Raw genomic sequence first — 26,584 nt, 5'->3', positions numbered from 1 at the left:
AATATGCGATTATATTAAATAAACCAACGTAAATAAAAAGAAAAAAATAAAAAACAGAGCCGCCCGAACAGGGACTTGAACCCTGGACCCTTGGATTAAAAGTCCAATGCTCTACCGACTGAGCTATCCGGGCTCTGTCGAATTTGTTGAAATAGTCATCTAGTTGCGGCCGGATCGTTTCAGTAACAGAGAGCAAAACTGGTTGGGTTTGGAATGTGTTGATTATAATCGTTTTATTTTGTTACTTTCAGTTATATCAAATCTTAGGTACTTACCTACAAACCTAACTATTATATTTTATCATTATACTTGCTACTTTTACGTCACAGCTTTACATAATACTATAAAGTTCAATAAAGTTAACTAACGTTGAATCAAGGTTATTGGACACTATGACATAATGATTATAATTACATCATTGAATACATCCATTTTTAATGAGCTGAATGACGAATATAAAAAGAAAATCTTGACATTCAAGAGGAATAGATATAGTAAAATGGTCATCTTCTGAAATCAATTTTTTTTTTTTTAAATCGTTAGGTTGAAGCATTATTTTTATTTATTCTATACCTACCAACAGAATAAAAGTTTTAAAAAATGCACCGCATGTCAAGGAACCCTGTGTGTGGAACTCTATTGGACCGTAATATGGTTGAATTTCGAAAGTATTCTTAGCTATTTGTTTGTTTGCTTATGTTCAGCCGTTTGGAAACCGTCAGTCCGTCACTTTTTACTATAATAGAAAGAAAATATTTATTTGCCAAAAACATGAATACAAATTATGTTACTATGAATTAAACTTATATGCGAATATAAATAAATAAAGAGAAGCGTGCTATGCACTACAAATAAAAAAAAAATATACTAGCTCTAATTTCTATCTGAGTATATCATTAAAGAAATCATTTAAAGTATAATAACATTTATCAGTTAATAAAGACTTGAGGTGTTTTTCAAATAGATTTAAGTTTAAGCTTTTATATTGATTTGGAATTTTGTTGTAAATTTTCGGTGCCAATATAGCGAATGCGCTGAGATGATTCAAGCAACTTTGTAATTGAGGCTTTTTCAATGTAATTTTTACTGAATTATTTATCGGTTTAATTAGCCAAGGTATTGACGTGTTGTTTACAAACACTGATGATGACCAGGTCAGCGCTGTGACACGACATTGCTGCAATCTAAACAGAGACACAAAGAGAAACAAGAGAGTTTGTTGATATAAACAACCGAGGCCAGAAAGTATCTTCTTCCAGGTTATGACAGTCGATACTTCTTGCACTGTCGAAGAGTTTAATAACTATCTGTTACCCGCGGCTTCGCCTGCGGTAATCTATTTTTGACTCCGGGGTACGTTAACTATTGTCTATTCCAATTTTCATCCAAATCCCAGTGGTTCAGACGTAAAAGCGTGACAGATATACTTTCGCATTTATATAAGCATGGATTGGACTTTAGAAGGCTATTAAGGGATTTTAAATTGTATATGAAATGCTGGCTCCACACTATCCTCGAACAGTTAGCCAATCTTTGGCATATTCGGTATAAATTGCTGACTTTTCATTGCTGTAAATAAAAGCACTCATACAAAAAACGCAATGTTCATGCATTCGTGTCGGCATCTATCAGAGTTTGGCGATTGTGTGGAGGCTACATCCCCTCTCTCGGAATATTGTTGTTTATTTATTCTCAGATGCGTTGCGAGAATAATAACATGCCACAGAAAAGGGTCTAGTAAAAATTTATTAATGTTCATTGAATCTCTCAATATCATCCCCAATTCGCACGGTCGTCGGGATCTCTAGTTGTAAGACTATTAGCTCGTATCTTTGACGACATCAAGCCAGCAAAAATAAATGTTTTTTAAATTAAATTAAAAAAAAAAATAAAAATAATGTGTTACATGTATAACAAATCAATTTAAATAAATGCTTGAGTATTTTAAAAAAACAAAATTTCTTGCTTGTAACAAGGTATGTTGATTAGTAGAATACCTACTCTCTAATGAAAATACTGTACGTCGGCGTAAGACGAAAAGAGATGAATTAATTCAGTCGAACTGGCATGGTCTCGATAGCTCAGTGGTCAAGAGCACTGTCCCGGATAGACGGGGCGCGGGTTCAATTTCTGCTCGATTCCAGAATTTTTTCATCTCAATATTATTTTCAAAAATTAAGCCTGCACTTTTTAGCTTTACCCCTTCTGATGGAGCTAAGCGGAAGATTATAGCCAGACATTTGTTTCACACTGAAGTCGTGGTCGTGGACATATCAGAGAAGACAAGCACTCCTGGAGTCTGCTGCGTCACGGACATAAAGGCTGCAGCGAATGTCCGATTCCCTCACGCATTCGAGCTGTGTTTAATCCACAATGTCTTTGATATTATGTAATTTTGGCATTGATCTGGTGACAGTGACCCGATGGTTGTCAACTTTTCAATGACCTTTGAAAGCAACCTCAGATTAAGAACCTTTTGACGTTTATCGTAATGACCTTGGATATATATGGATTGAAATGCATTTGCAGCAGCTGAGCAGTACATGAGACAAATATTATGATTGGAATATTATTCGTAAAAGGAAGAGGAAAAACTATCTTCGGATTTACATGTGGAATAAGACAATTGTTTTTAACAAAGATAAAAATAGATCTATTTATCGTACTAAATAGTGGTAGAGATTTACAGTATCACGTCATTATCCCTTGCGGGGCAGACAGAGCCAAGAATTGCGATACTACAACATTAGTTTGTATGGCGAAATTATTGGTGGAATAGAGATTCAATAGCGACAGGTTGTAAGCTAACCTACGAGGAGCGGCTTATATTGCTTATATTCTGTTTCGATCGCTTCCAGACCCAGACATTCTAAACCGATAATTGACATAATTCAATTTCAGTACAAGTGTCGTATCGGGTAGTTTTTGTAAAGGAAGCGATTGCGGCGCATCGAATGGTGCTTTTTGTTGACAACATAATTTGTATAATCACCGGTGGTTTCGGAAAATGACCGGTCTTTTGTTATGATGACAGGTTAAATACTCTGATTGCAAAGGCGTGATGGGACAAATATTTTTAGCAATATAATAACTTGTTGTGAACCATATTATATGGTTAAAGTAATTTTAAAATAACAAACCATTGCTGAGATAAATTATATAACGATTGCTTGTTGTACCTGTATGAAACACATTTTTTGTAGTCAATAGACTACAATTTACTCTATGGCTAGAATAGCTAAGGTATTGGAAGGTATCCGACAGCGTTCGGGACGTTGGAGACGCGGTCATGAACCTGAAGTGGAACTGGGCACGACAACTGGCACGTCAGCGTGATGGCAGGTGGAGTAAAAAGTGCTGACTGAATGGTGGCCCAGGGCTGAGAGAGGTGTCTGACGACATGTGATGAGATGGGCGGACGATATAATGGAAGTCGCAGGTTATATGGATGAGAGGCACAGGACAGAGGAGGGTGGAGAAGCCTGTGCTGAGCAGTGGTCACAAAGAGGCTGAAAATGATGATGATGATGATTGGAAGTCTTGTATAATCTGTGGTAATACACAACAAGATCACACAATAAGAGCACTGTCCCGGCCGGGTAGACAAGGGAGTGAGTTCAATTCCCGTTCGATTCCAATTTATTTTTGTCATTATTGTTTATAAAAATACACGACTAAAAAATTATAATGTACTTAGGTGCTATAAACATCCTTAAAAAGATAGCAAACAGATTTTTTCGAAAAATGTCCTCAACTAGCTTACTTAGGTAATTATTTAAACTGAACATTAAATTTATTTTTTATTACTAAAGTGTCTAAACTTTTGCAGTGTCAATCCTGCTTAATTTCCGTGCCAATCTCGTATTTTTCAATTTAAATAGGCGCAATTCCTGCAATACACAATTTCGCGAGTCACGAGTGTGAATGTGGGCACCTGAACGTGCGTCCGCCATTTTGTTGTCACGGCTTTCGGCGCCATTTCACGGCAAATTGGCGGTTACACGGAAGCGCGGTAACCTTGCACCTTCCGCCCGAAAGTAAAAACCTATCTGTAGGAAAATCGATATTGTTAGCTATAATTAAACGGGAATGAATAGGGTAGATGACAATTTTTTTTTATGACTACTTATTAGAAACACCAATGAAATATATTACTGTGGTAATGACAATACTTTCAAAGATATGACAAAATTATATCACACATTTTCGTCCAAACGCTTCATACTAAATGATACTCCAACGTGACGTCACGATTAAATAATGTCTTAGCAACAAAAGCAGTGTTTGTTCCATAGCCACCTTAAATGTGTTTAATTGGAAAAGTTGGTATTTATAATTTTATTTTATTTTTTCAACTTTTCAATCAACTTTAAATGTTTATAGATTTTATTTTATCAATATCAATGAGTTGCAAATTTGCTACTGCTTTAATAATTCTTAGAGTAGGCAGTTGACAAATCAAACTGAGATCTACCTATAGTAATACAACTCCTGATATTGGAACTCTTGGCCTTCAGAGCAGAATTGACATGTCTAAACAGCAAAACAACTGCGGCAGACGATCACGTCGTATCAGATCGTGTATATTAGTCTAGCTCATCTCTCGCGAGTTTAGCTCGAGAATATTAATGCAGCGAATTTCTTTATAAATTAGTAAATGTAAAATTTCACAGTAAGTTACATCATCCCGATGAGATGGACAATGGAATGGTTTCTCACGCTTTTGTTATCTAATTGATTTAGTTTTTCCTTAAAAATCCTTTGCGAACATTAAGACCAAGGTAGAACATTATCCACTGTCACTATTTCTGAAGGATTGCCATTAAATAGTGCTGCAGCACAGACACAAAGGTGTGAGATTGTTTTTTAAGATTGAATTTATTAGTAGATATTAGAAATAGATATCTTTGGAAAGAGAAAATACATTGTACTTAGCTTTCATACAGATCTGGCTTTATTTGACGAGTGGCGTTTCACAAACGAGGTTTCTTCCAAATTACCATAACAAAACAGTGGATCTAAGATCGGTGAGAATCGACAACTTTATTTCTTTCTCGATGTTCTCACGTATATAATGTTTACCAATACAGAAGGCTGTGGGAATAAGAAAATATGTAGATATGATATATACCAGCTGGATCCCACGTGGATTATCATGTCTGATCAAGGGAAGTAAACAGTCGAGTGGAAAAATTGGTTACACGTAATGTACTTCATAGGGATACCCAATTCATTCACTACTATTACGAAGATTTAATTTTTAATTTAATCTTTGTAATAGTAGTGAATGAAGTAGGTATAAGAATAAAAGTTAAGAATTTCGAGATGAAAATTATCTGGATCTGTTCTATTATATTCTTTTAAGCCTCGACGACTGAATGTGTCTGTGTATATTTGCGTCGTAGTAGCTACATGGCGGAACTGATTTTGATTTAGTTTTTTTTTTATTTGAAAGAGAATTTCGTCGAGATTGTTCTTAGCTATATTTGAAACAATGTGTGTCCAGCCGTCTGGATACAGTCAACTCTTTTGTAGCAGATGTGAATATGAAGAAAACTATCCCCGGCTAGAGTCACACCAACATCCACGATTTTTTTCAATCAGTTACTGAATAACTTAATGATTGAATTGAAATATTTTCTTTGAATTCTAATTTGTAAAGTTCAAGGCAAAGATGTTTCTTAGAATTGTCGTGCCTCAATTTAAATAGGCGACACTGATTCAGTAAATAAAAAAAAACGATCTCGATCAGACGGAAGATGAACAGACGTCAGCTTAAGTAGAAGAAGACTATATTAAATACTAGGTGTTGCCCGGGGCTTCGCTCCCGTGGGAATTTTGAGACAAAACATAGCCCATAGCAATCTTGGATACTGTAATGGTGAAAGAATTTTTAAAATCGGTTCGGTACTTTCGGAGATATTCCGCCTCAAACATACAAACTCATAAACGTTCACCTCTTTGTAATAGTAGTATAGATTACTACATTATATTAAGACATCGTCACATAAAAGCCTCTCCCTGGCAATGACCGCGGGTGACGCACGGCGCCCGCGGCGCGTGATATGACAGTAATGACGGTAAGCAGTCACCTAGTCATCATGACGTGATGCAGCTAATCGTTCGTCTAGATCGTAAACGTTGAATTAGGTAGTTCGCGGAAGAGCGAATTGAGATGATATTACTTACGAGCGTGGTGTTATAGCGTAATAATGTTTAGAAAGATTAGGTTTTTCACATTAAATTATTCTCCGCTTAGTTCCACTAATAAATCTAAACGATATAACTCTATGGATTGAAGTATTATTGTCTATAGTGCTGTACAAATATTATGAAGACGAAAGTTCTTGTATGTTTGTGACGAATGTAATCGACAATCACTCAATTGACCAGTTGAGTTTTTGAGTATAATATTATTCCAGAAAATCAAGTCGACAAGGCTCCGTTACCTTATGTTACCTCTTTGTTACAACGGGCGGAGTCGCGGATTTTATTAGTGCAAATGATCTATTTGTCAGTTACGCTTTCACGGTTAGACTGTTCGTACCGATTTTCATGAAATCTACCTATTTTCTGCTAATATTATAAAGGTGAAAGTTTATAAGTAGTTGCTTCTTCGCGCTCAAACGGATGGGTAATTTTTTGTGAAATTTGGTTGACGTAGGTGATACTTTCAATTAATGCCGGCTTCAGATTGTCGAACAGTATGCCGAACTTTGGCGGTTTCGGTACCATACTACCGCCGAACTCGGACAGATGCCATCGTGAATGCTTCATGCATTGCGTAGTTTATATGAGTGCTTTTATTTAGCGATTTGTCATTACAAACCAACAATGTATACCGAATCTTCCATTGGTCCGCGATGGTCAAATACCGGCTGGTATTTGAGTTTGAATCTGAAACGGTTCTCCGACAATTCAAACGCCTGTCACAAATCGTTCTAACGCCTGTCTCCGACAATTGCTTCGTCTGTGAACGTATCGTCGATAGAATGTTTCGACATCTGTTGAACGATTCGCCGACAGAATAGAGGAGACATTCTGTCGGCGAATCGTTCATAGATTAAGGGTTCTGTCGTTCAAACGCCCGATGTCGAAACATTCTGTCGGCGAAATGTTCGTAGACGAAGCAACTGTCGGAAAATCGTTTCGGATTCTTTGAGTTTAGCTATGGTGTGTCGGATAGCTGCCATCTAGTAGTCAATGTTTTAACTACAAAGTCTCTTTAAGCATATCAAACGCAAAGCCATAGATTAGAAGAAGTGGCAATAGATGGCGCATTTTGCAAATCTTTTTTCCCTTAGATCATGGTAGATGGCTCTAGTGTAACTATTTTGCATATTTTTCCAGCCGCTAACTTATTTTTTTAGGGTTCTAAACTCAACAGACAGATGGACAGACGTCCATCTGTGTGTCTGTGCATCTATCTCTGTACTTATGTAATCTGGAATTTTGTTTGAAATGTGACTTATTTTAATGCTGGCCTCCACACTATCCACGAACAGTTTGCCTAACGTTAGCGGATTCAGCATACATTGCTGGTTTTTCATTGCTTTAAGTAACAGCTCTCATACAAACTATGTTCATGAACACGCAATGATCGGCGATAGTGTGAAGCCTACTTGAGTTATTCGACGGAAGGATAATTATTTAAGTGACTTTTATTATTGCGTCGGTTTCTTTTTATTCTCTGTTTGTCACATATTGTCAAAATATGATTAACACATATTTCGGCAATCATATTGTCCAGTATAAATAAATAAAGCCATTTTGACTTATTATAGGTTTAACGAAACTGTTGCCTGTTCTCGCTGTTAAATTTAAAGTGGAGATTGAAAAAAATACAAATAAAAAAACATCGCTCACATTCATAAATCGTATATTTCTCTCTTACTGACATAATTATTTCGGAAATCATAACTTCAAATTGCACATGCAGTAACAACAAATATCTTAAGACTATTAGAAAAATAAATCAAAAAAATTCAACTGTACATAAAATGGCCACCAAATATTCATAAATTGGTAGTACCTATATATTATACAAATTATATATAACAGACGTCATTCGGTAACTAAGTAAATGGTAAAAAAAAACGGGTTGCACTGCGGGAGTGCCGGCTGAAGTGAAAACTTGAATATTAACGTTGTGCATTTTTGACGTCTTACGAATTTTCGATCAGGGTCACGTGTCCTGACGCGAGTTTAACATTTTTTACTCATCACAAAAAGTCCACGACGCTGCTAAAGAAGTTTTCACTTCAAAAATGTCTAATAATGTTAAATAAGGACAAATTTGAACGATCGATTAGGGATAAATACAAATTATTATAAGTATGTAATAAGCCATTACTCATATATACGGAAAATTATACAAATAATTATATTAATTACTCCACGGTAGTAACCTAAATTGAGCACAAATAACGGTTCCGGATTTTTGTAAATATATATACATATGTATATAACTACTTATATAATTCGTACCCCTTTGTAATTTTTAATTCATTTAATATTTTTAAATAGATCCATATGTGGAGAAAATTAATAATATATATTGTTTCTTTTGGATTGTGAGTTCATTAAGAAACAAATTATGATGTTGTATCGGAGGCGTATTCAGTGACGTGATTCGCCGAGTCGACACGCTAAGAAGATTTGAAACAAGTGAAAATGAATTCAATCGTTCAATACCTAATATATTGTCATTAAACTTGACTAATAATTTATTGATACAATTTATCTAATCTTATAAATACACACAAATTGGAATATCGAATAAATTCAGAATAATAATAATAATAATAAAATTACATTATAGAAATTTCCATTTATTCAGATTAAAATGGTTTTACGTATTTTAGATACTTACGTATATATTTTTTATCGTTGTATATTAAGACACAGTTTTGTACTGAACTTTTCAGATATAAAATATATATATAGATTGTGCCATTAAATACTTATCTCTTAATTTCAACGCGGTATTAAACTTTAAGAACCATTCACCAGTACAGAGACAGCCGGCTTAGATTATTGTGTATTTTATTAACGGAACAAAATGTCTTGAAAAAAATATCTTCTTCAGAATTCTTTATTCAATTTAGGACGATATACATGACTCCATTACATTGACCGAGGAAAAGCTATGCTAAGCCAACTGAAAGAGAAGACAGGCGTTGTTTCGTATCGAGACCTTAAAAGCAAAGCCGAGAATAGAGAGGTGTGGCGTATAATCCACCGACAAGAGCGTAGCTCTTAAATAAGGAGAAGAAGATACAAAACTTATTGACGTCGAAAAAAAATTACTTAAACTAAGTCTACTGCCGACTTCCAAAGCGCAGGTGAAGAAGAAGCGGCGCAACAAACTTCACCGCAGCCTTTTCTCCAAGGACGTCAAAGGTCGTATCTTCACGGCACAATCTACGTATTATGTTATTGCATAATATATAAATTGTTGATTATTAAACATTACAAAATTCCATTTCGTTCATATAGTTGTACTATTGATACCATTGCATTTTTCCTTTATTAAATGTACGTCTTTAAAAAATATCTTATTTTCAGAAACATCATCGTTATAACCGTCTGCAAGTCATTTGGCGTAAAAATATGTACCTTCAATTTTAATATTAACAAATATAAAAATACTGCAAACTGGAATAATATTTAGAAAAGACGAAATATCATTCAATGGAATTATTCCTTTTGTCAAATAATATAATGTGACCTCGAGTTGGTCCAAAAAATTAAAAACAGTGGTTAATTTCAGATTATCTATAAAATGCATCAAAATTATGGAAAACTAAAGATGTATAACAAAAGAATAAAACATAATCTTACATCACCTAACAGAATAAGAAACTATATACAGAAATCGACCAACTTTTATTTTACATCACAGCAAATGCCTGAGAGACGTCAACTTAATCCTACGTTAAAATTGTCAAAAATTATTATGTCTTTATCCGTAAAATCTTAAAAACGAATTTGTCGAACTTAATCTTTGGCCTACAGATCTTTATGTCAAAAATTTTAAACATTGCACCAATGCGCCTTTTTATTTTATAATTATTTTAATCAACACTGAGATTGGAGATAACAATACTTGTCGTTTCCCACAACACTTAAATCTAATACATAGAAGTATATAAAATTAATGAAGATGAGTACAATGACAATGACTGATGAGGAAATTCGATTTTTAAGTACATTTAACAAACGCTGAATACATATGGCAACTTCGTTAAATCTAATTATAATAACTTATTGATTTATAAATTAAAATGGAATGTTTGGAGTTATTAGACTAAGTTTTTTAATATAATAATGGTAACAATGAAAATATTAAAACTCTATCAAAAATTCGAAGCATCGGACCGGGGCAATCCAAGAAAACTCGTCGAGACAAAAATTCTAAAAAATACATTAAAAGTCACTTATAAAGTAATATGGACACTTTAACAAGGGTTTACAACCGTTAATTGACGGAGTACAACATGTGACCCAACAACGGAGTCGTGTGGGGAGAGCCGTGCCCCGTTGTGGGTCACATGTGGGGTAACATACCACATGCAATAACAATGCAATACAACCTTAGATACATCAATTTGAGCCTGTCAGAACTAATCACATCCATAACATTTCAGAAAACACCTATCTATTTATTATAACCATCTAAATGGTACATGGGTCGACGTTGCCCACCGGTAAATTGGTGTACATTCTGTTATCCCATAAATATTAATATATTAAACGATATCGTAACGACCACGTCGATTAACGACGGACTGTACATACACTAGTTTGATGACTTTCAAAAATCTCCAGGAAAGTACAAATGCCACAAAAAAAAAAACAAAAAGACAACAATGACATCTACAAATAACCTCGCGAAAAGTGTGCTGTAGCTGAAGAGTCAGGTCAAACTAGTGGCATGTCTTCTGGTGACACCACACACCCAAACACTGGTAGAAACCGCGAAAAGGAACTTCCAAAACTCACAACGAGCGATCCTACCAACGTCGCCTCAACGTTCGAAATTGCCTATAATACTTGACTTAACCGTACACTGAGCATCGATTTAACAATTCTAACCTAAGCCTTAAAATTTAACTAGGAATACGTCAGTTGTTCGATGTTCTCCGATTTAACTTTGGAGAAGTTAGGATTGGTGGTGGTGATGTCGGGCCCCTTGTGGCCGAACTGGTAAACGAGTCTGGCCGAGGGCACGGAGACGAGGACTGACTGTCTGTAGTGGTACCTCATGGCTCGGCTGAACTTCTCGAAGGTCATGTTGTCGTTCTGCTTCAGTTTTCCCCAGAGTTTCGCGACTTCGTCAGGCTTCACGAACCTGGAAAGAGACGGAATTTTGGTTTAGTAACGTGCGAAGAAATTTTTTTCTGAAAGTTTCTCATGATTACAAACGATCAATTACTAGTAAATATACATGAATAAATCTTTCTCTTAAAGAATTACAAATGAAGGTAGAAAATAAACGTTTTATTGGTATACCTAGAATAGTTATTGCGGAGGCGCAAGAGGTAAAATGTATAAGGGACATTGTATAATGTAACACCTTATGTAGGATTTATAGTTATCCAGGGGTAAAACGCAGTCAGCTGTCTCATGGGGAGGTTTATCAATTTACATTATATGGATTAATAAAAAAATAAAAAATCATTTATTAAAATCATTTTAAAAATATCATTAGATTACATGATAAAAAATAGTATAAGGGTGCTTTTTTTAACAAATAGAAACAAGAGAGAAGTGATACTTGTTGAAATGGCAATGGAATTTGTTATAATTTGTTAGAAATATCTTAATTTCATAAAACCATAATCATTAGTACAAATGCCCTTAATAGTCCAATAACAGAACATGAATGAGCGATTACGTAAAACTATGACTTTCATTCTGAATCAACCCACATTGTCCTACATGACTAACTGGATGGACACAGTCTAAATTATTTTCATTAAAACCACAGATATGATTCAAAAGAACCGTACAGCACTTTGTGACAAAGGCATTGACGCAAATGCCAGTGATAGGTACCTACAATGTTGTCTATAGTTTACTTAAATAAAAATGAACCTAAAAAATTCCGGGTGCTTTAAAGGATTTGAGATAAAAATGTACTGTTTTTTTTGATTTCAAAGAGTTCTAACATGACAATGTGGCTGGTGCATGGATTTAGTACGTAGTACTTGCTAATTCCATGGTCTGGTGTGATTGAAATTTACAGTTGAAATTGTGGATAAAGAATACTATATACCCGTTATACCTTCCAATTCGATTATAGATAGATACACGAAAGAGATGTGTGTATTAGAAATACATGAGAAGAAAGCACACAGAGCCCTGACGTTTTCTGTCCCTCATCACGTGCCTAGCCCAATCTGCAAGATTAGCCAATTTGAGCCAGGAAGTTGTATGAAAATCTTCTATCTCATGTGGTTACACTAGTCGATATAAATTTATTGTTATTGTTTGTGATAAATTTTCATTTTTTACACGTGACAATTGATATAACGGTCATCACTAATGTCTACGAGACATTGTAAAATTAAGTGCGTACACTTCTTACATTTTCTAAATATGATGTTACATGCACATATATTATGAGAAGATTGATGTGTTACATTCAATTAATTTAAATTATCTTATTTAGTATGCAGATGCTATGGGCAATAAGTAAGACGATTAAGAAGTATAATTATGCAATGTCAACCACTAAGCCATTGAAGATCATTAATAAAATACAGCATCAGCGATAACCGATGCCAAGAGTGAGGTCTGACCAGAATATTTATGTTCGTATATGAAATCAATAATATGAGGATAACTCGACAGCTTAAGAGACAAGTACTTAAATTTATTGACTAAAAATTACACAATTAATTATATAACAATATATTTTTTTAAACTGAATGCAATCCTTCAAGAAGTTTCCCAATGTTTATCTATTTATACAAAAAACAATAATGGTAAGCGAGTCTGTCAAGAGTGAACGACTAGAAGAACTGAAAGAAGATTGCCCATTGATCAGTGTAACTTAGTCCTTCTTAAGATTTTTGATACAATTTTGACCATAAAAAATTAATTTTTTTCAGTATAGTATTTCGCTCTTTTGAGAAGGTAATTTTCAGTATTAAACGTAACAAACAAAGAATAGGACAAAGAGACGTTCCAAAATAATATTTTAGAAAGTTTTAAGTTAAACATACAGTTTCATTAATTGAAAAATAATTGTATTTATATATTATTAATAACAAAATGATGACAAACATTGATAATGATGACGAGATAGTTACGTAAAATAGCTGTTAAATATATTAATTGTCTATAAAACTTCAATTATTGTTTTATTTTACAATCATTTTATAATGCATATTAAATTTTTATTGAATCTGCATCGATCAATTACCACAATTGTAAACAAATTGAGGGTTTAATATAAGAGAATTATGAATAATAATTTATTTAGTTTTATCGTTTTGAATAATAAACACGTTTTACACCTTTCTTTAACGAGACAGTTTTTATAAAGGACATGACATTGAAGGAGAAGCCTTCAATAATATTACTATAAGACATCCTTATTTATTACCTAGACCATATCTTATTTATTATTATCTCTATATGTCCAAAACCAGACAGCACTGAGCAGTCATTACGACTTATTATTATTAAGGACACATGCAACGGCTTTCTTAGGAATGGCATTGCTTGCGGTGATGTTTCCATTTGTCTACTCAATTTCATTCATTACACTTCAAAATGATACAACTTCAAAAGCAGTCAAAATATTCTTCACAAATACAATACCTAGTATGGATAGATGAAGTGCTAAAAGATCTAGAAGCTTTCCTAATGTCGAATTTATATCGACTGGCAAGAAGCGTCGCTGAGCAGAAAATCGAAAAAAAAAAAGTATCTCAGGCAAAAATCCTCTTTGGATGACTGCGAATCATTGAAAAGTGCGTTGGCAAAGTCATATTATTCCACAATAGCGACGTCCATACCGGACCAGACAAATTTGTGATCAGACTTGCAAGCGGGTTTCAGTTTTTATAACATAAAAAATCTTAAGCCATCACGCATTGAAGGATGGACATGCACGCACACCACGCATGGACATAACAATAAAGAAGCCAAGTTCAACCGGAGTTATAACATTGTTGGTAGCTATTAAAGGTACGCAGCCGTTATGGAAGTGAAGCATAAGTTGCGTGATTCAACGGTGTCAAGTTCCGATGCAAAGTGTCCAGATAATTGTGGTACAAGTCAAGGCTGTCTTGTTGCAATAATTGGCGAAGTGAGACCACACGTCGGTATTATACAAATGAACAGGAATTGTAGTATTTATGCAGGGTTCACAACTAAGTAAATAAGATTAGCTAAATTTTCCCTTATGAGCTCTGAAGCCTTGGATGACAATAACAAAGACTTAATAACTGACAAAAGATGTGCTTAAGATTGGAATTCTGTGATTAGGAAATAAAAAATGAAAAACAAAAGTTATGCTAAAAAACGTCAATAAAATTCAAAATATTCTTTGTGATTTAAATAAAAGATGGATTAGATTGAATGATTTTGAAGTTGATGTTGGTCAGTAGATTTTCTAACGGATATTTTGAAAACCCTACGCCGGAGGATATTCACGCCCACGCATTTAAAATCACTATGACAGTAATGACCCTAGAGTCTGCGGTAAATCGAATTTAAATTGAGGTCGATATTAATTTACACAGTAACTGATATGGTAAGAAAACTATTAATAACAAATACTGTAGCTGTAAATAATACCAAATAGTAAATCGGCAAGTTGCATTCTTCTTATCCAGAATTTTACTAACACTGGTGTTAGATTTTATGAAGTCTTTAATGACGACGTTTACGACTAATGCCATCCAGTAAAAACTGCATTTAAGTTCAGTGTATCTGTATTAACACACTGAACTAAAATGCAGTCAACAACAACAACAACATTCCACTATGTATTTGCAGAATTCCTCACAATGTTTTCTTAAGTCAGATCTAGTAAACAAATTAATGTGCGGGAGTAGGATTTGACCTTGGTACCTTCCCCACCGATCTCCACCGAATGTCTCATGTTTTAGACCACCACTGCTTGCATTTACTATGTGAACAGAAGAAATTTTAAAAAGGAAACACAACATTTGTCATAATTTACGGCTTATGCAATGAAGTTCATAAAACACAAATGCTTGTTTATTCATTCCATAAACAACCTCAGGTTCAGCACTATCAGGGTCGATATCTAGCGTGTTATGCTCTAGACTTTTTGCATCTAGATTTGTCATAATTGCGTTTTTTTCTATGAGCGCTACGCCATCCCGGCTGATTGCAACAGCTCTTCTTTTCAATAGGTCGTTTGAACAAAGTTAATCGTTACTATTTGTTGTGCTTCCGTCATGAAAACCCTGATTATACAATAGTGATTCAGCCACGCTATTTTCTCTGCTACTATCGACAATCGTTTGTATTTACAAACTGGATGTTTAATGTACATATTGAAGAATATTTTTAGAATACTATAAACGCTAGGTATGGTTATAGGGACTACTTATTAGCACGAATTTCTCACAGTTATAGTTTTATACGAATGATTATTAATCACATCGGCTATATTTCCAACATCTTCTTAATTAGATTATATTCTTATATATTCTTTGATGACAATACAGATTTAACTTGTACATTTATTAGCGTCATACTCCATTATAAAATAACGTCCATTAATGATGAATGAAATAACAAAATTAAGCCTATCCATGAAAAAAGATCAGGTAAAATGTGTATCTCTATATCATCTTCACTCGCGTTATCTAAAACCCCAATTATATCATCTGAAACAATGGCGGCTTCATTAACCTCTGAACCTACGTTGTCAGCATACCATTAACCTTCAGCGTGAACTATAAAGCTGTGATTCAGATATTTGGATGCCGGCTGCGTGCGCGCAAGGCTGCCGACCTTGCTGCAGCGGGCCAAGGATGCGTTGGCGCTGGTGCGTGGACCGAATATTATGGAGAAATTGACTCTTGTTCATTTCTGTTAAACTTTTAGTGGAAATATTTCGCATGGAAAGGTTGCGGAAATATTTTAGAATGTTTTGTGATATATCCTAGTTATTGTTTAATTTCGTACAAGGCACCTAAATTTGCACGTCTTTCATCACGCACCTAATGATTTCTATTGTCATTGTCCTAAACATAGTAAGAAGTAAAGATAAGAAAGAAAAAATAACAAAAATAAAAACAAAAGAGGAGGATCGAACTTAGACAAAGGTTAATTAGATGATTACGTCAAGCGTTCTAATGGACAACTGTATTAGTTAACTATATTTGCAATTATAGTAATGGTTATTTGTGTAAATATAGCAACAAATTGTATTATGTCTTGATAATTCTCATAAGATCTCTTAATTACGCCTGTAAACTGATTCGCATTTTAAAAATGTTCCGTGTGTTGTTCGTACGGAATTGTGAGACCAGGAGGCTTACTCTCGAATCACAATCCCAATATACGATCCCAATCTCAATGCAAGAAACGTCATTTGGCACTCTTGAATTTAACACTAGCGCCACATTGGTGCGGATATTGAATGAACTAAATTTCATTGGGATTGAGTTTTGGAACTTGAGATCGTTACTCTTGAAGCCACTTTGACAGCTCCATATTGCGTTGAAATTGTGTTGTTATTGGATATTGTAACAATAGCGAAAGAGTAACTTTGTTAGAATTGAGTTAACATTTTAGCTGTGAAAAAGTGCATAAAATGGTTCGTTTGGTGTTGCAAAGCGTAATTCTTAGTGATGTCTATAGGAAGGATTCGCGAGAAACTCGTAATTTGCGTAGGAATGCTCGATACGCCGATAAAACCCTTGCTATGACTGACGACGAGTTTAAGCGAAATTATTGTGTCACCAAGGCATTTTTTTATGGATTGTGCTAAGAATTTGAACCCTTGATGCAAACTACAAAAACGAGAAATGATATCAGTAAAAAATACAAGGTAATTTTGTTTGAAATTATGTGTTTGTTTGTGATACTGAAACACAAAAGAACCTGTGTTTAATAAATTGGTTTTGGTTTACAGATACTAATAGCACTTTCATTCTTTGCGACTGGCGGGATACTAGGTACTCCCATGTCACAGCAATCATTATCTCGAGCATTGAGGGATGTGAGTGCAGCATTAAACAGCCCGAGTGTTCTGCATAAACACATAATATATAGAGTGTTACATTATTACCCTGTTGTAGCAACAAAAATTATAAACACTTGCTGCATGCTCCACAATATGTGTAACCGGGCACATTTAATAGTGGAAGATGATGAGAACCCTAATAACATACAGACCTAACTGTTGATGTAGAACCTGCACTACAAGAAAGAGATGGAGCTTCTATAGAGCTGCAAAGGGGTATAGAAGCTAGAGCAAATCTTGTGCGACAATTGTGGGCAGCATGTGGTGTGTGATAATGAGTAATATTTGGTTGGGAATATCCTCACAGGAAGTATAAAAACAATCATTATTTAAAAAATATATTTATTGTTTATAATCTTTATTGACCTAAAATACAGAGAACACTAATATAATTTGTAATAATTAATAAATTATTATTTAAATAACATTTAAAAATCTACACAAAACTTCATAAATATTAGTATGGAATCATATAATGCCTACAAAACTTTTTTCACCTTGCTGCTCGCTGTGTTCTACCTGCAGCCCTGCCTCCACAGGAGGCTGTGGATTATGAATATGAATTTCTTGCTCTATTTCCAGGGTTTCAGTGGCAGCCTGTGATGTGGATGGCAGGTCTATTAATTTAGAAGGGCGAGACTGCAAAAGAAAGGAAGTTATTATATATCACATAACTGAATTAGATGTATATTACAATTGTGTGCAAAATGAATTATTTGTTTTTTACTGTTATTTTACTATAATTTTTTCCTTTAACTTTTATTTCAATGTTGAATGTATTCAGCGGATCATTATTATAATTTATGTATTTTTTTAAATTTAAATAAACATTTGTTACAAATAAATTCAAGCCCTTTTGGCATAAGAAAGACCAATACTATAATGAATAAACAAATATAATGTAATTTTTTATTTTACTCACATTACTTTGTGGAAAGGGGTCTACAGCTATTCCCCTGGTACCTGTGGCAAGAGAGTCACCCACCACCCATGACTGCCACTGACTGCCACAAATAAATAAAAAGTAGTGACAGCCCTAGCACCATATCTAAGCTACCGCCAGTGCGCCTCATGGACTGAGCCCGTTGCACAGCTTCTTCAAGGCAGACTTCTTTTCTGCCCAATACTAAACCATGAAAAGGAAATAATTATGATTTAGTACATGACTAATATTGATAGATATTTAACTTTACTCAAGTATTTCATTGCTAGCTAACCTTAGCCCAGCATATTATTCTACTTTAAGATCACTTTTACAACATTAAATCGCTAGTTAATAATAAACATTCACAACATACATACTAATAAAAATACGTACCTTAATTTCGGAGTGTAAACAAAGAAGAAACAACGTTGTTGTGCCGTGAATATTGTAGCAACTTTAAACTTCATTTTTGGTAACTTCGTCCCACAAACTTAAGAGCGCCGAGCACTTAAAACACAATATGGATTTTCAGCTTCAGCTGATTGATTTATTTCTTTTTGTATAGGTTTAATAAGTAAGTGTAACCGGCCGTCGGCTGGTTGTTTTATGTTATGACTTTTTTTTGTAAACTCTACACATGTTGAGACACAGGAATAAACTCATACAGCCAAATAAGCCGATTCAAAAATTTAATTTGATCATTCTTGTCTAAAAAATATGTTATTAGTAAGAAATAAGCATTTTTGATAAAAGTAAATACCTCTGAATATAAATAATTTTCTTTAAAATTACTTAAATTTTATAATTTTTATTAAAGTTTTCGTTCATTCATTTGTTCTATTTCCGTGGCTGACAGGTTGATGTCATGTTGACGTACAGTGGAATCGACAATTACGAGACAATCCCAATGCCAATACAATCGCAATAGTAATGACTTCAAGAGTAACAAACAAAATTGTGATTGGAATTGCATTGAGACTAAATTGAGATTGAGATTGATTTCGAGAGTAAGCCCACAGCCAGTTATAATGCGCGTCGCTTTGATATTTTTTTGTTTCATTAAAGTTTCGTTTCTTTTAACTAATGTTTAGGATAGACCAGACACAAAGTCGGTGTGCTGTACAGACCTTTAAATGTGCTAAATCCAGAAATCATAAAGTGTTCTTCCAAATTAATATAGTAAATTTTGCGTGAATGAATATATAGTTCTGTCGCCATCACGAACTTTCGCGTTTATGATTTAAAAGTAGCTGTAGGGTTTATTGTTTTACTGAATCAATTGAGATGAGAAAAATTTCAGAATATTCGAGTAGAGTGTTATAAACATAATAAAACTAAATAAATAAAATTAAGACGAACTAAATTGAAGTTATATTAAAAACTTACAAATTAAATATTTACAAAAATGCCAGTCCCGGCTATTCGTTGCCTTGAGGTAATGTGCCCAGAAGGCTAGCAGCATTGCCAAATAAAATAAAGATCATTGTATCTAATGTACATAGGTAAAAGTTAAGAATTAGTCGGAAAACTTAGGCTTGGCTAGTAACATCATAAAATGAAGAAACACGAGACCAGAACCTCGCGCTGTTTCATGAGACAGGCTATTGCTTCGGCCTTATAATAATTAGAATTAAGTGCTTCAGTGACCATGGCAGTGCAGTAAATATACTAGCTTAGTTATGATCGGGTTAAGATCATTTTTAATTAGAAATCTTCTTCATAAATATAATCACGTGTCGGCGCACGCTGGACACGAATCGACTCAATTAAACTAACTCGATAAAACAAATGATGTTGGATTTGATTAATTTATTTTCTTGAAAAAAAAAATACAATTTTGTACTCGGAATTATCTTTCTTGTCTGTATATTCTTGTCTCTCTATCTTTCTTGACTATATGTAGTTACAATGTTAATTTCATTTCCACAAGCTGAGCCAACGAGCGATGGGTATTTTTTAAACATAAATAAACAAAATTTAAGAGCAGATTTTGATGAAACAGACTGGTGAAAAAAATGCCAGTTTATTACTTTATAATAATGTATATGTATGTGTGACTGTCAAAATATTGTAACAAAACGTGTTTGTTTCGCGCAAGTTGGTTGAACCTTCGTGCGTGACGCATTTCGCATATTGTATGTTGTGTTGTATGTGTGTATCTCAGAAACCTGTTGCAGGTAGGCACCTCCCTAATGTCCTTGCTGTGGGGTCCATGGTTTCAAAAAGTTTGAGGACTTTATTGTTTACTTAAATTTGTTTACATGCGGTTTGCGGCAAAAAGTATACTAATATTTTCATAAGTATTCAATACTTTAATTATTGTAGAAAAGTAACAAAAATTCTTGGAAAGTTTCGTTTATTAGATCGATGATTAGAATAAATTGACATGAAATGTGAATGTATGAAATCATTGCAAACTCTGTTTCCCTTTTGGTTCGACTGCATTGGTCCCTATTCGAAATATTTATGGTGCTGAGAAGAAATAATGGAAAACCGGGCCCTGGACTCCGAAACCTAAATAGTCAGTTATAATAGTTAGCAAAAGTAGTAAATAGTTAGTTCTTTATAACTTAAGAAGTAACTAGGAGAGCGCTATCATGACAGATAGTGATATGCCTCCTTGCTTGTTCTTTACGCCCATTTTTTATGGTATCGGCACGTTATGTCTGTCTTCTACCACAACTGTATATTTCATGTCATATCCAAATTTTTATTCAACATTAATGAACAATGATCTTATCGGTGGAGTTCTTTCCATCGTTCTCTATCGTCATCCCCTCATTCACCTTTAAAACTTTCGTATCGTTCCCGAAACAATCCGTCCATCTTTTATACCTCAATCCATTCGCAAATATTCATCACCTTTTCTGTCACGTGCGTCTCTTCTTGGGAGATCATTTTCCGAGTAGCTTCAACTTTTCCGCATTACAACCAAAATGATAAGGATCCTACTCAAAGTTTTTCGACCACTCCAGCGACCTTTGGTCAGACCTGCCACAGCTCCCGAATTCGCGTGACGACAACTGCCAAGACAGAACCGGATTTCGAAGGTCGAGGGATTAACGCCGATAACGAACGTAAATTACGCCCACGAACAGTAAAATGGACAGTGGAGATAAAAATTTTGAAGGTTAGTTTTAATGATCAGGTTTATAAAAACTTGTTTAAATATCAAAATTATGTTTTAAACTCGACGGGGTTTTCGTTCTGTTCACCAATTAGCAGTGATCTTGTCGTGAAACAACAACAAATTTTCTTTTACAATCTTGATTGACAAAACATTATTTATTCAACTTAGGACATAGGTACATCAATTATTGACGTTAAAAAACTAAGTTTAGTATTTACTTCCAAAGCTCATGTGAAAAAGAAACCGCTCAACTAACTTCAAATAAATTATAAACTTGATTTCTACTCGTACTTACAATAATTCAAGAACACGTAACATTCATTCTACAGACCTGCCTAGAATACGAAGCAGCGTGTGTTTATCTGCTAGAACATAACTCACAAACAATCCACGTACGGTCATTTTGGTAAAGTGCCCGCGTACATAATAGACTAAAGTCAAGGAACTTTGAGCCTGGCCACATTGTTACGTTGCGCTCCGTCGTCCAATAAACACAGAACACGATTTTATGGAATTCCGACGTATGACCGCACGTCAGTGTCAAAACCTATAGAAAAACGGAGCTGCTACGTACTGCGTCGTCGCAACGGAGCGGTCGGCAGCATTAAAGACTTATGTGTTGAGCTCCGCGGTCTAGGTGTGGAGATGCTAGACATTTTCACTATAATTCAAAGGGGTTATTGTTAAGTATTTTTGTTTAACGACGACTTTCTTTCTTCTTCTATTCATTCCTACATCGCCCGGTCGGGCAAATGGCAGACACAATATAATTTTTGTCCATAGTTTCTATGTACAGTCTGCCACGGAGAAATCTAACCCCCACGCGATTTGAACACCATCTCTTAGGGGGTCAGATTTCTCTGTGGCAGACTGTACTTATAATACAAATATGGGCAGGAATTAAAGAATAACATACAGGCAGCGTCCGTGAAGGGATTTCTTATAGTCAGTTATTTAAATGTTTTTGAGATAGAGCTTGTTGCAAAGGTCGTCTGCATGGGTACCTCGCTCTCATCTATTTCAGCCTAACAGCAGCGCTTGCATCGTTGTGTTCCGGTTTGAAGGGTGAGAGAGGCGGTGTGATTACAGGGTGCTGTGGCAAAAGATTCTAGGCCACAACGTAGGTAACGCGCGTGTGACGCACCTGATGTTGCAGGCGTTGATAGGCTGATAGGTAACCACTTACCATCTGGTGTGCCGCATGCCTGTTTGCCTGCTTAGTAGTATAAAAAAACCGGGTTGCACTCCGGGAGTGCCGGCTGAAGAGAAAACTTGAATATTAACGTTGTGCATTTTTGACATCTTACGAATTTTCGATCAGGGTCACGTGTCCTGACGCGAGTTTAATATTTTTTAACCATCACAAAAAGTGCACAACGCCGCTAAAGAAGTTTCCACTTCAAAATAATAATTATGTGAAACGTAGTCAATTTATTGTGTATGGTATAAGCATCAACATCGCAAATGTGGTCACGTGAGCTAAACCTGTTTTTTGCCGAACCTCGTCAGGGACAGGCCCGAGTTGTTTACGTCTGTGTGGACAAAAACTGGGCTATCAGTTGATCTTTACACGTTTTTCTCATGAACAATGAGTAGGATTTGCATTTTAACATGTACAAAATTCTATCCTTAAGAATTTTAAAATTGAATTGTATGGTATGCTTGCAAATAAAGTACATAAAATTTATCCAGTCCATGAGATATAGTAAATCAAATATTTTGCGATGTATCAAGAAAAATGGATTTCTTGTAAAATTCAGTATGTAGTACCTCTAGCAACGTAGGTGTGGCCCCTACTTTTAATTTATGCAAATTTTAGTTTGCTTATAAATATTAAACTTTTAGTTTGCCATAGAGCATTCAATATATAGAAGATTAAAAAAAAATGTTGTCAACATTTCCAAAATGTTGCAATTTCCGAAAACCCCGCCAGTTTGACATCATCCTCTCACACACTTCTGAAATTGGCACCGAAACTGCATACCTTAATATCGGGGCAAATACAAGTCACTGTATTTTGAAATTAATGAGTATTAAAATAGAGTTGAAAATCCAGCGGTAGCGAGTTGCGGTTTGCTTTTAAAATTCACAGTGTGTTGGCTTTATGTTTCCCAGGTATTCTCAGAAATAACGAATAAACAAACACACGCGCAATCTTTCCACAACTTCTGTTGGCAAAAAAGCTTTTTTCTTTTCTGACGCCCAACTTTTTTAGGATTCCAGATTTGAATTGCAAGAACGGTGCTGTACAAGATTGGACGTTTTGTTTTGTTTACTTGCCAATTTAAGACGTGAATTCAAAAGACTGATCTTATTTGTAGTTATCATAATTGCACACATAAAAACATATGCTTGTAAATCTGTGCACAGTTGTTTTATTATTTTATTATTCTACCAAGCAAATAAGCATGCGGCCTGAAAGAAACTGGTGGTCACCACAGACAATCAACTCCTTAAATACCAGGGGTGTTACATGCGCGCCTACTTCGTGGCCTAGGATCTTTTGCCACAGTTGGCTTAAATAGACGAGAGTGAGACGTATCCATGTAGACGACCTTTGTACCAAGGTGTGTTAATATAGTTTTTTTTTGTCCGATTTGTAACGTTTGACATCAGGATAGCACGCAAGCAGACCTGTTTTTTTAATTATTCAAATTGGACAACATAAAAAAGAACCAGCGTTTGAGTTTTGTACGTCACATCGCTTCTTGCTTTTTGAGACGAAGCAAATAAAAAAATATTATGTTAAAATGGTGGATTTTTTTCTGAAATCCTGTCGAGGTTACCGGCTGCCCCGACCTTATGGTTCCATAGTATAATATATATGAAGTTAATTATAATGTTGTATATATATGAAGTTAATTTCTTTATATACCTTGTTTTCTATTATATTATATCATTAAGTAGATTTAAATATTGCTTAAAAATGTTAATTGTAATAATATATAGTTAAAAGCGCGATTTCTCACATGAATTTCGTAACTAAGTTCACGTATTCATAAAACATGACACAGACTGAATTTTATAAAGCAAAAACTGGCAGTCGTCCCACTGATGAATAAACATTCAATCGTTCGAAAGCTGCGTTGAATAACTTTCCCGACTGCGATTCCTCCGCTCTGTGAATGAGCAGAGCACTGCATCCTTGATGCAAGGCCGACCGCACTTGATATCATCTTTGTTTGACCACCATAATAATGTATGCAATATGATTTTATGACATTCTAAGTAATTTACCTCTATATAAGTAGGTATATCGGAAAGTGAATTAATAAATTATTGTCTATATTTATTGACATAAAGTATTATTTATATAGGACTAGGTTTTGCCCGCGGCCCGCTGTCGCTTCAGTTGTTTTTCCGGGATGAAAGGCATGGTCCTATGTCCTTCTTAGTACTTTAAACTATATGTACCTATGCAAAATTTCAAGAAGATTGATTGAGTAGATAGAGCGTTATAAGGTAACAAATAAACAAACTTACTTTCGCATTTATAATATTAGTTAGGACTGTGTCAAGTGGAAATCCCTAATCCCTTGCCACCCATCAACATCAATAAATAATCAACAGCCATTTAAACGCCCCCACTGCTGGCCTTCCTTGCGGATGCATAAGGAGTTTGGGCCATGACCCACCTATATGTCAAAATAACATATCAAAATGTATAACTGTTGGTATCACAATACGATGTATTAACAAGCGGCCCGTCCCGGCTTCGCTCGGGGAAAAACATAGGTAATAAATGTGAAGGAATCGAAATATATATTGGCGAAAACCGTACTAAAATCCGTCCGGTTGTGAGTTTATCGTGTTCGTACAAATAGAGAGACTAGAAGATATGACTTCTTTTTGTAAGGATATAAAAAGGTATCGTCAATTATTAGAAACAGAACAGTCCACTAACAATTATTTTCATTTTTTAAATCAAAAACCTAAGTAATTGTAATAAAATCAGTATGATACAAAACAGTAACAGTATGATACAAAAACAACAACAGATCATTTCAGAGAAGTGATTTGGAATCTTCCCATATAAAACTAGTGACGTAGAAGATGGAAGGAATCAATCGATTCAAATTGGATATATATGAATAAATCTTATTATAAATTCGTCACACAACGTCACTCGATGTGACGATAAGATAAGTGTGTTTGGCGCGATACAATTTAGTTTCACGTTATCCTCAAGCTATCTCGCTCACTCGTACGCGACCGAGCGCAACAGGTAGACATTATAATTGCTATGACTATGATAAACGGTATTTTAAACTTGGTCGGTTTTTATAAGGGCGCTTCCATACGATTTATTAAATTCGCTAATTATAAACAAACTTTTATTCTATCTATATAATCTTGTAAGTTAAATTTCACCTACTTACGCTTGTTCTACAGAGTTGAAAGTCTCTTCAGTTTTCATAACAATACACTATTATTATATGCATATCTTGACTGTGCACCCAGGATCGGCTCCTAACGAGGGAACTCCTCAACATTTTACTGCAAGTTTATTTTTGTCATGTGTCAAATGAAACAATATCTTTGACAACAATAAAAGTTTGTGTCAAAAATTACATTCTTGCAAAAAACTTATTTCAATAAAGTTAAGGGTTATTTTAGCAGCAATTATAACTTATTGCTTACTTTAATTCTTCTAGGTGAAGATTATTTTATTATACCTACATATAGATAGGTACTATAGTAGAACCGCCTAAATGAGTCCTCGCCCGCGGAGTACAAGGGGCGCGGGGGTACGACGACGAAGGGGAACGAAAGAGGTGCGGGCGGCGGTCGAGCGTAGCGTGTAATACAAGAGGCGAAATGTTACTGGACATTTCTTGAGATATGTGAAGTCATAGTGGTTAGCGGCAAACAGGTGAAGATTTTTATTAAAAAATTAATAATGGCTATACAAAATTTGAATGAAACAACTGTAAACTATACAACGTGTTCCTTTTGTTATCCCATATCTCCATGGTATCAACGAGACCACGTACATGAATTAAATAGCATAAGCATTTTTCGATTATTGTTATTTTCAAATTTTTATTTTTCATACAAAACAATTCGATAAAAATGTGATTTTATGATATATAGGTATGATATGTAGGTAAAAAAAAGGTAATAAAGTTATGTATGTAATATTTATTTATGCAAAATTTATCAAAATTATAAATCAATCACTTATGTCCATAATATCAGTATCACTGGAACTTGATTCTTCACTTTCGAAACAGCCATCATCAGAATCATCAGAATCGTCTTGCACATTAATAATAAAATCAACAAC

The 26,584-nt window shown here is 34.7% G+C and overlaps 1 protein-coding gene, 2 long non-coding RNA genes and 1 other non-coding gene across 4 annotated transcripts in view; 1 reads left to right on the top strand and 3 right to left on the bottom strand.

Moving 5' to 3' along the window:
* Window positions 1-60: 60 nt before the first annotated feature.
* On the bottom strand, window positions 61-133 carry TRNAK-UUU (transfer RNA lysine (anticodon UUU)). The gene has a single exon. It is a non-coding gene; the product is annotated as a tRNA-Lys (tRNA).
* Window positions 134-7,862: 7,729 nt separating this feature from the next.
* The window catches only part of LOC128673405 (ETS-related transcription factor Elf-3-like), a 38,511-nt gene continuing 19,789 nt past the window's right edge, over window positions 7,863-26,584 (bottom strand). Inside the window, exon 2 of the mRNA XM_053751211.1 lies at window positions 7,863-11,353. Coding sequence (XP_053607186.1) covers window positions 11,116-11,353 — 238 coding nt within the window. The 3' untranslated portion in view covers window positions 7,863-11,115. The remainder of the gene's footprint in view (window positions 11,354-26,584) is intronic.
* On the top strand, window positions 16,527-17,972 carry LOC128673407 (uncharacterized). The gene is made up of 2 exons (XR_008405076.2): window positions 16,527-17,047; window positions 17,132-17,972. It is a non-coding gene; the product is annotated as an uncharacterized LOC128673407 (long non-coding RNA).
* Window positions 17,742-18,901, bottom strand: LOC128673406 (uncharacterized). Its single transcript, XR_008405075.2, has 3 exons — window positions 18,561-18,901; window positions 18,165-18,368; window positions 17,742-17,881 (listed from the first exon to the last, which is right to left on the bottom strand). It is a non-coding gene; the product is annotated as an uncharacterized LOC128673406 (long non-coding RNA).

The sequence above is a fragment of the Plodia interpunctella genome, chromosome 11 (assembly GCF_027563975.2).
Source record: "Plodia interpunctella isolate USDA-ARS_2022_Savannah chromosome 11, ilPloInte3.2, whole genome shotgun sequence".
Taxonomy (NCBI): Eukaryota; Metazoa; Arthropoda; class Insecta; order Lepidoptera; family Pyralidae; genus Plodia; species Plodia interpunctella.
Note: the sequence above shows the minus strand (reverse complement) of the source record. Positions and strands in the feature narration are given on the sequence as shown.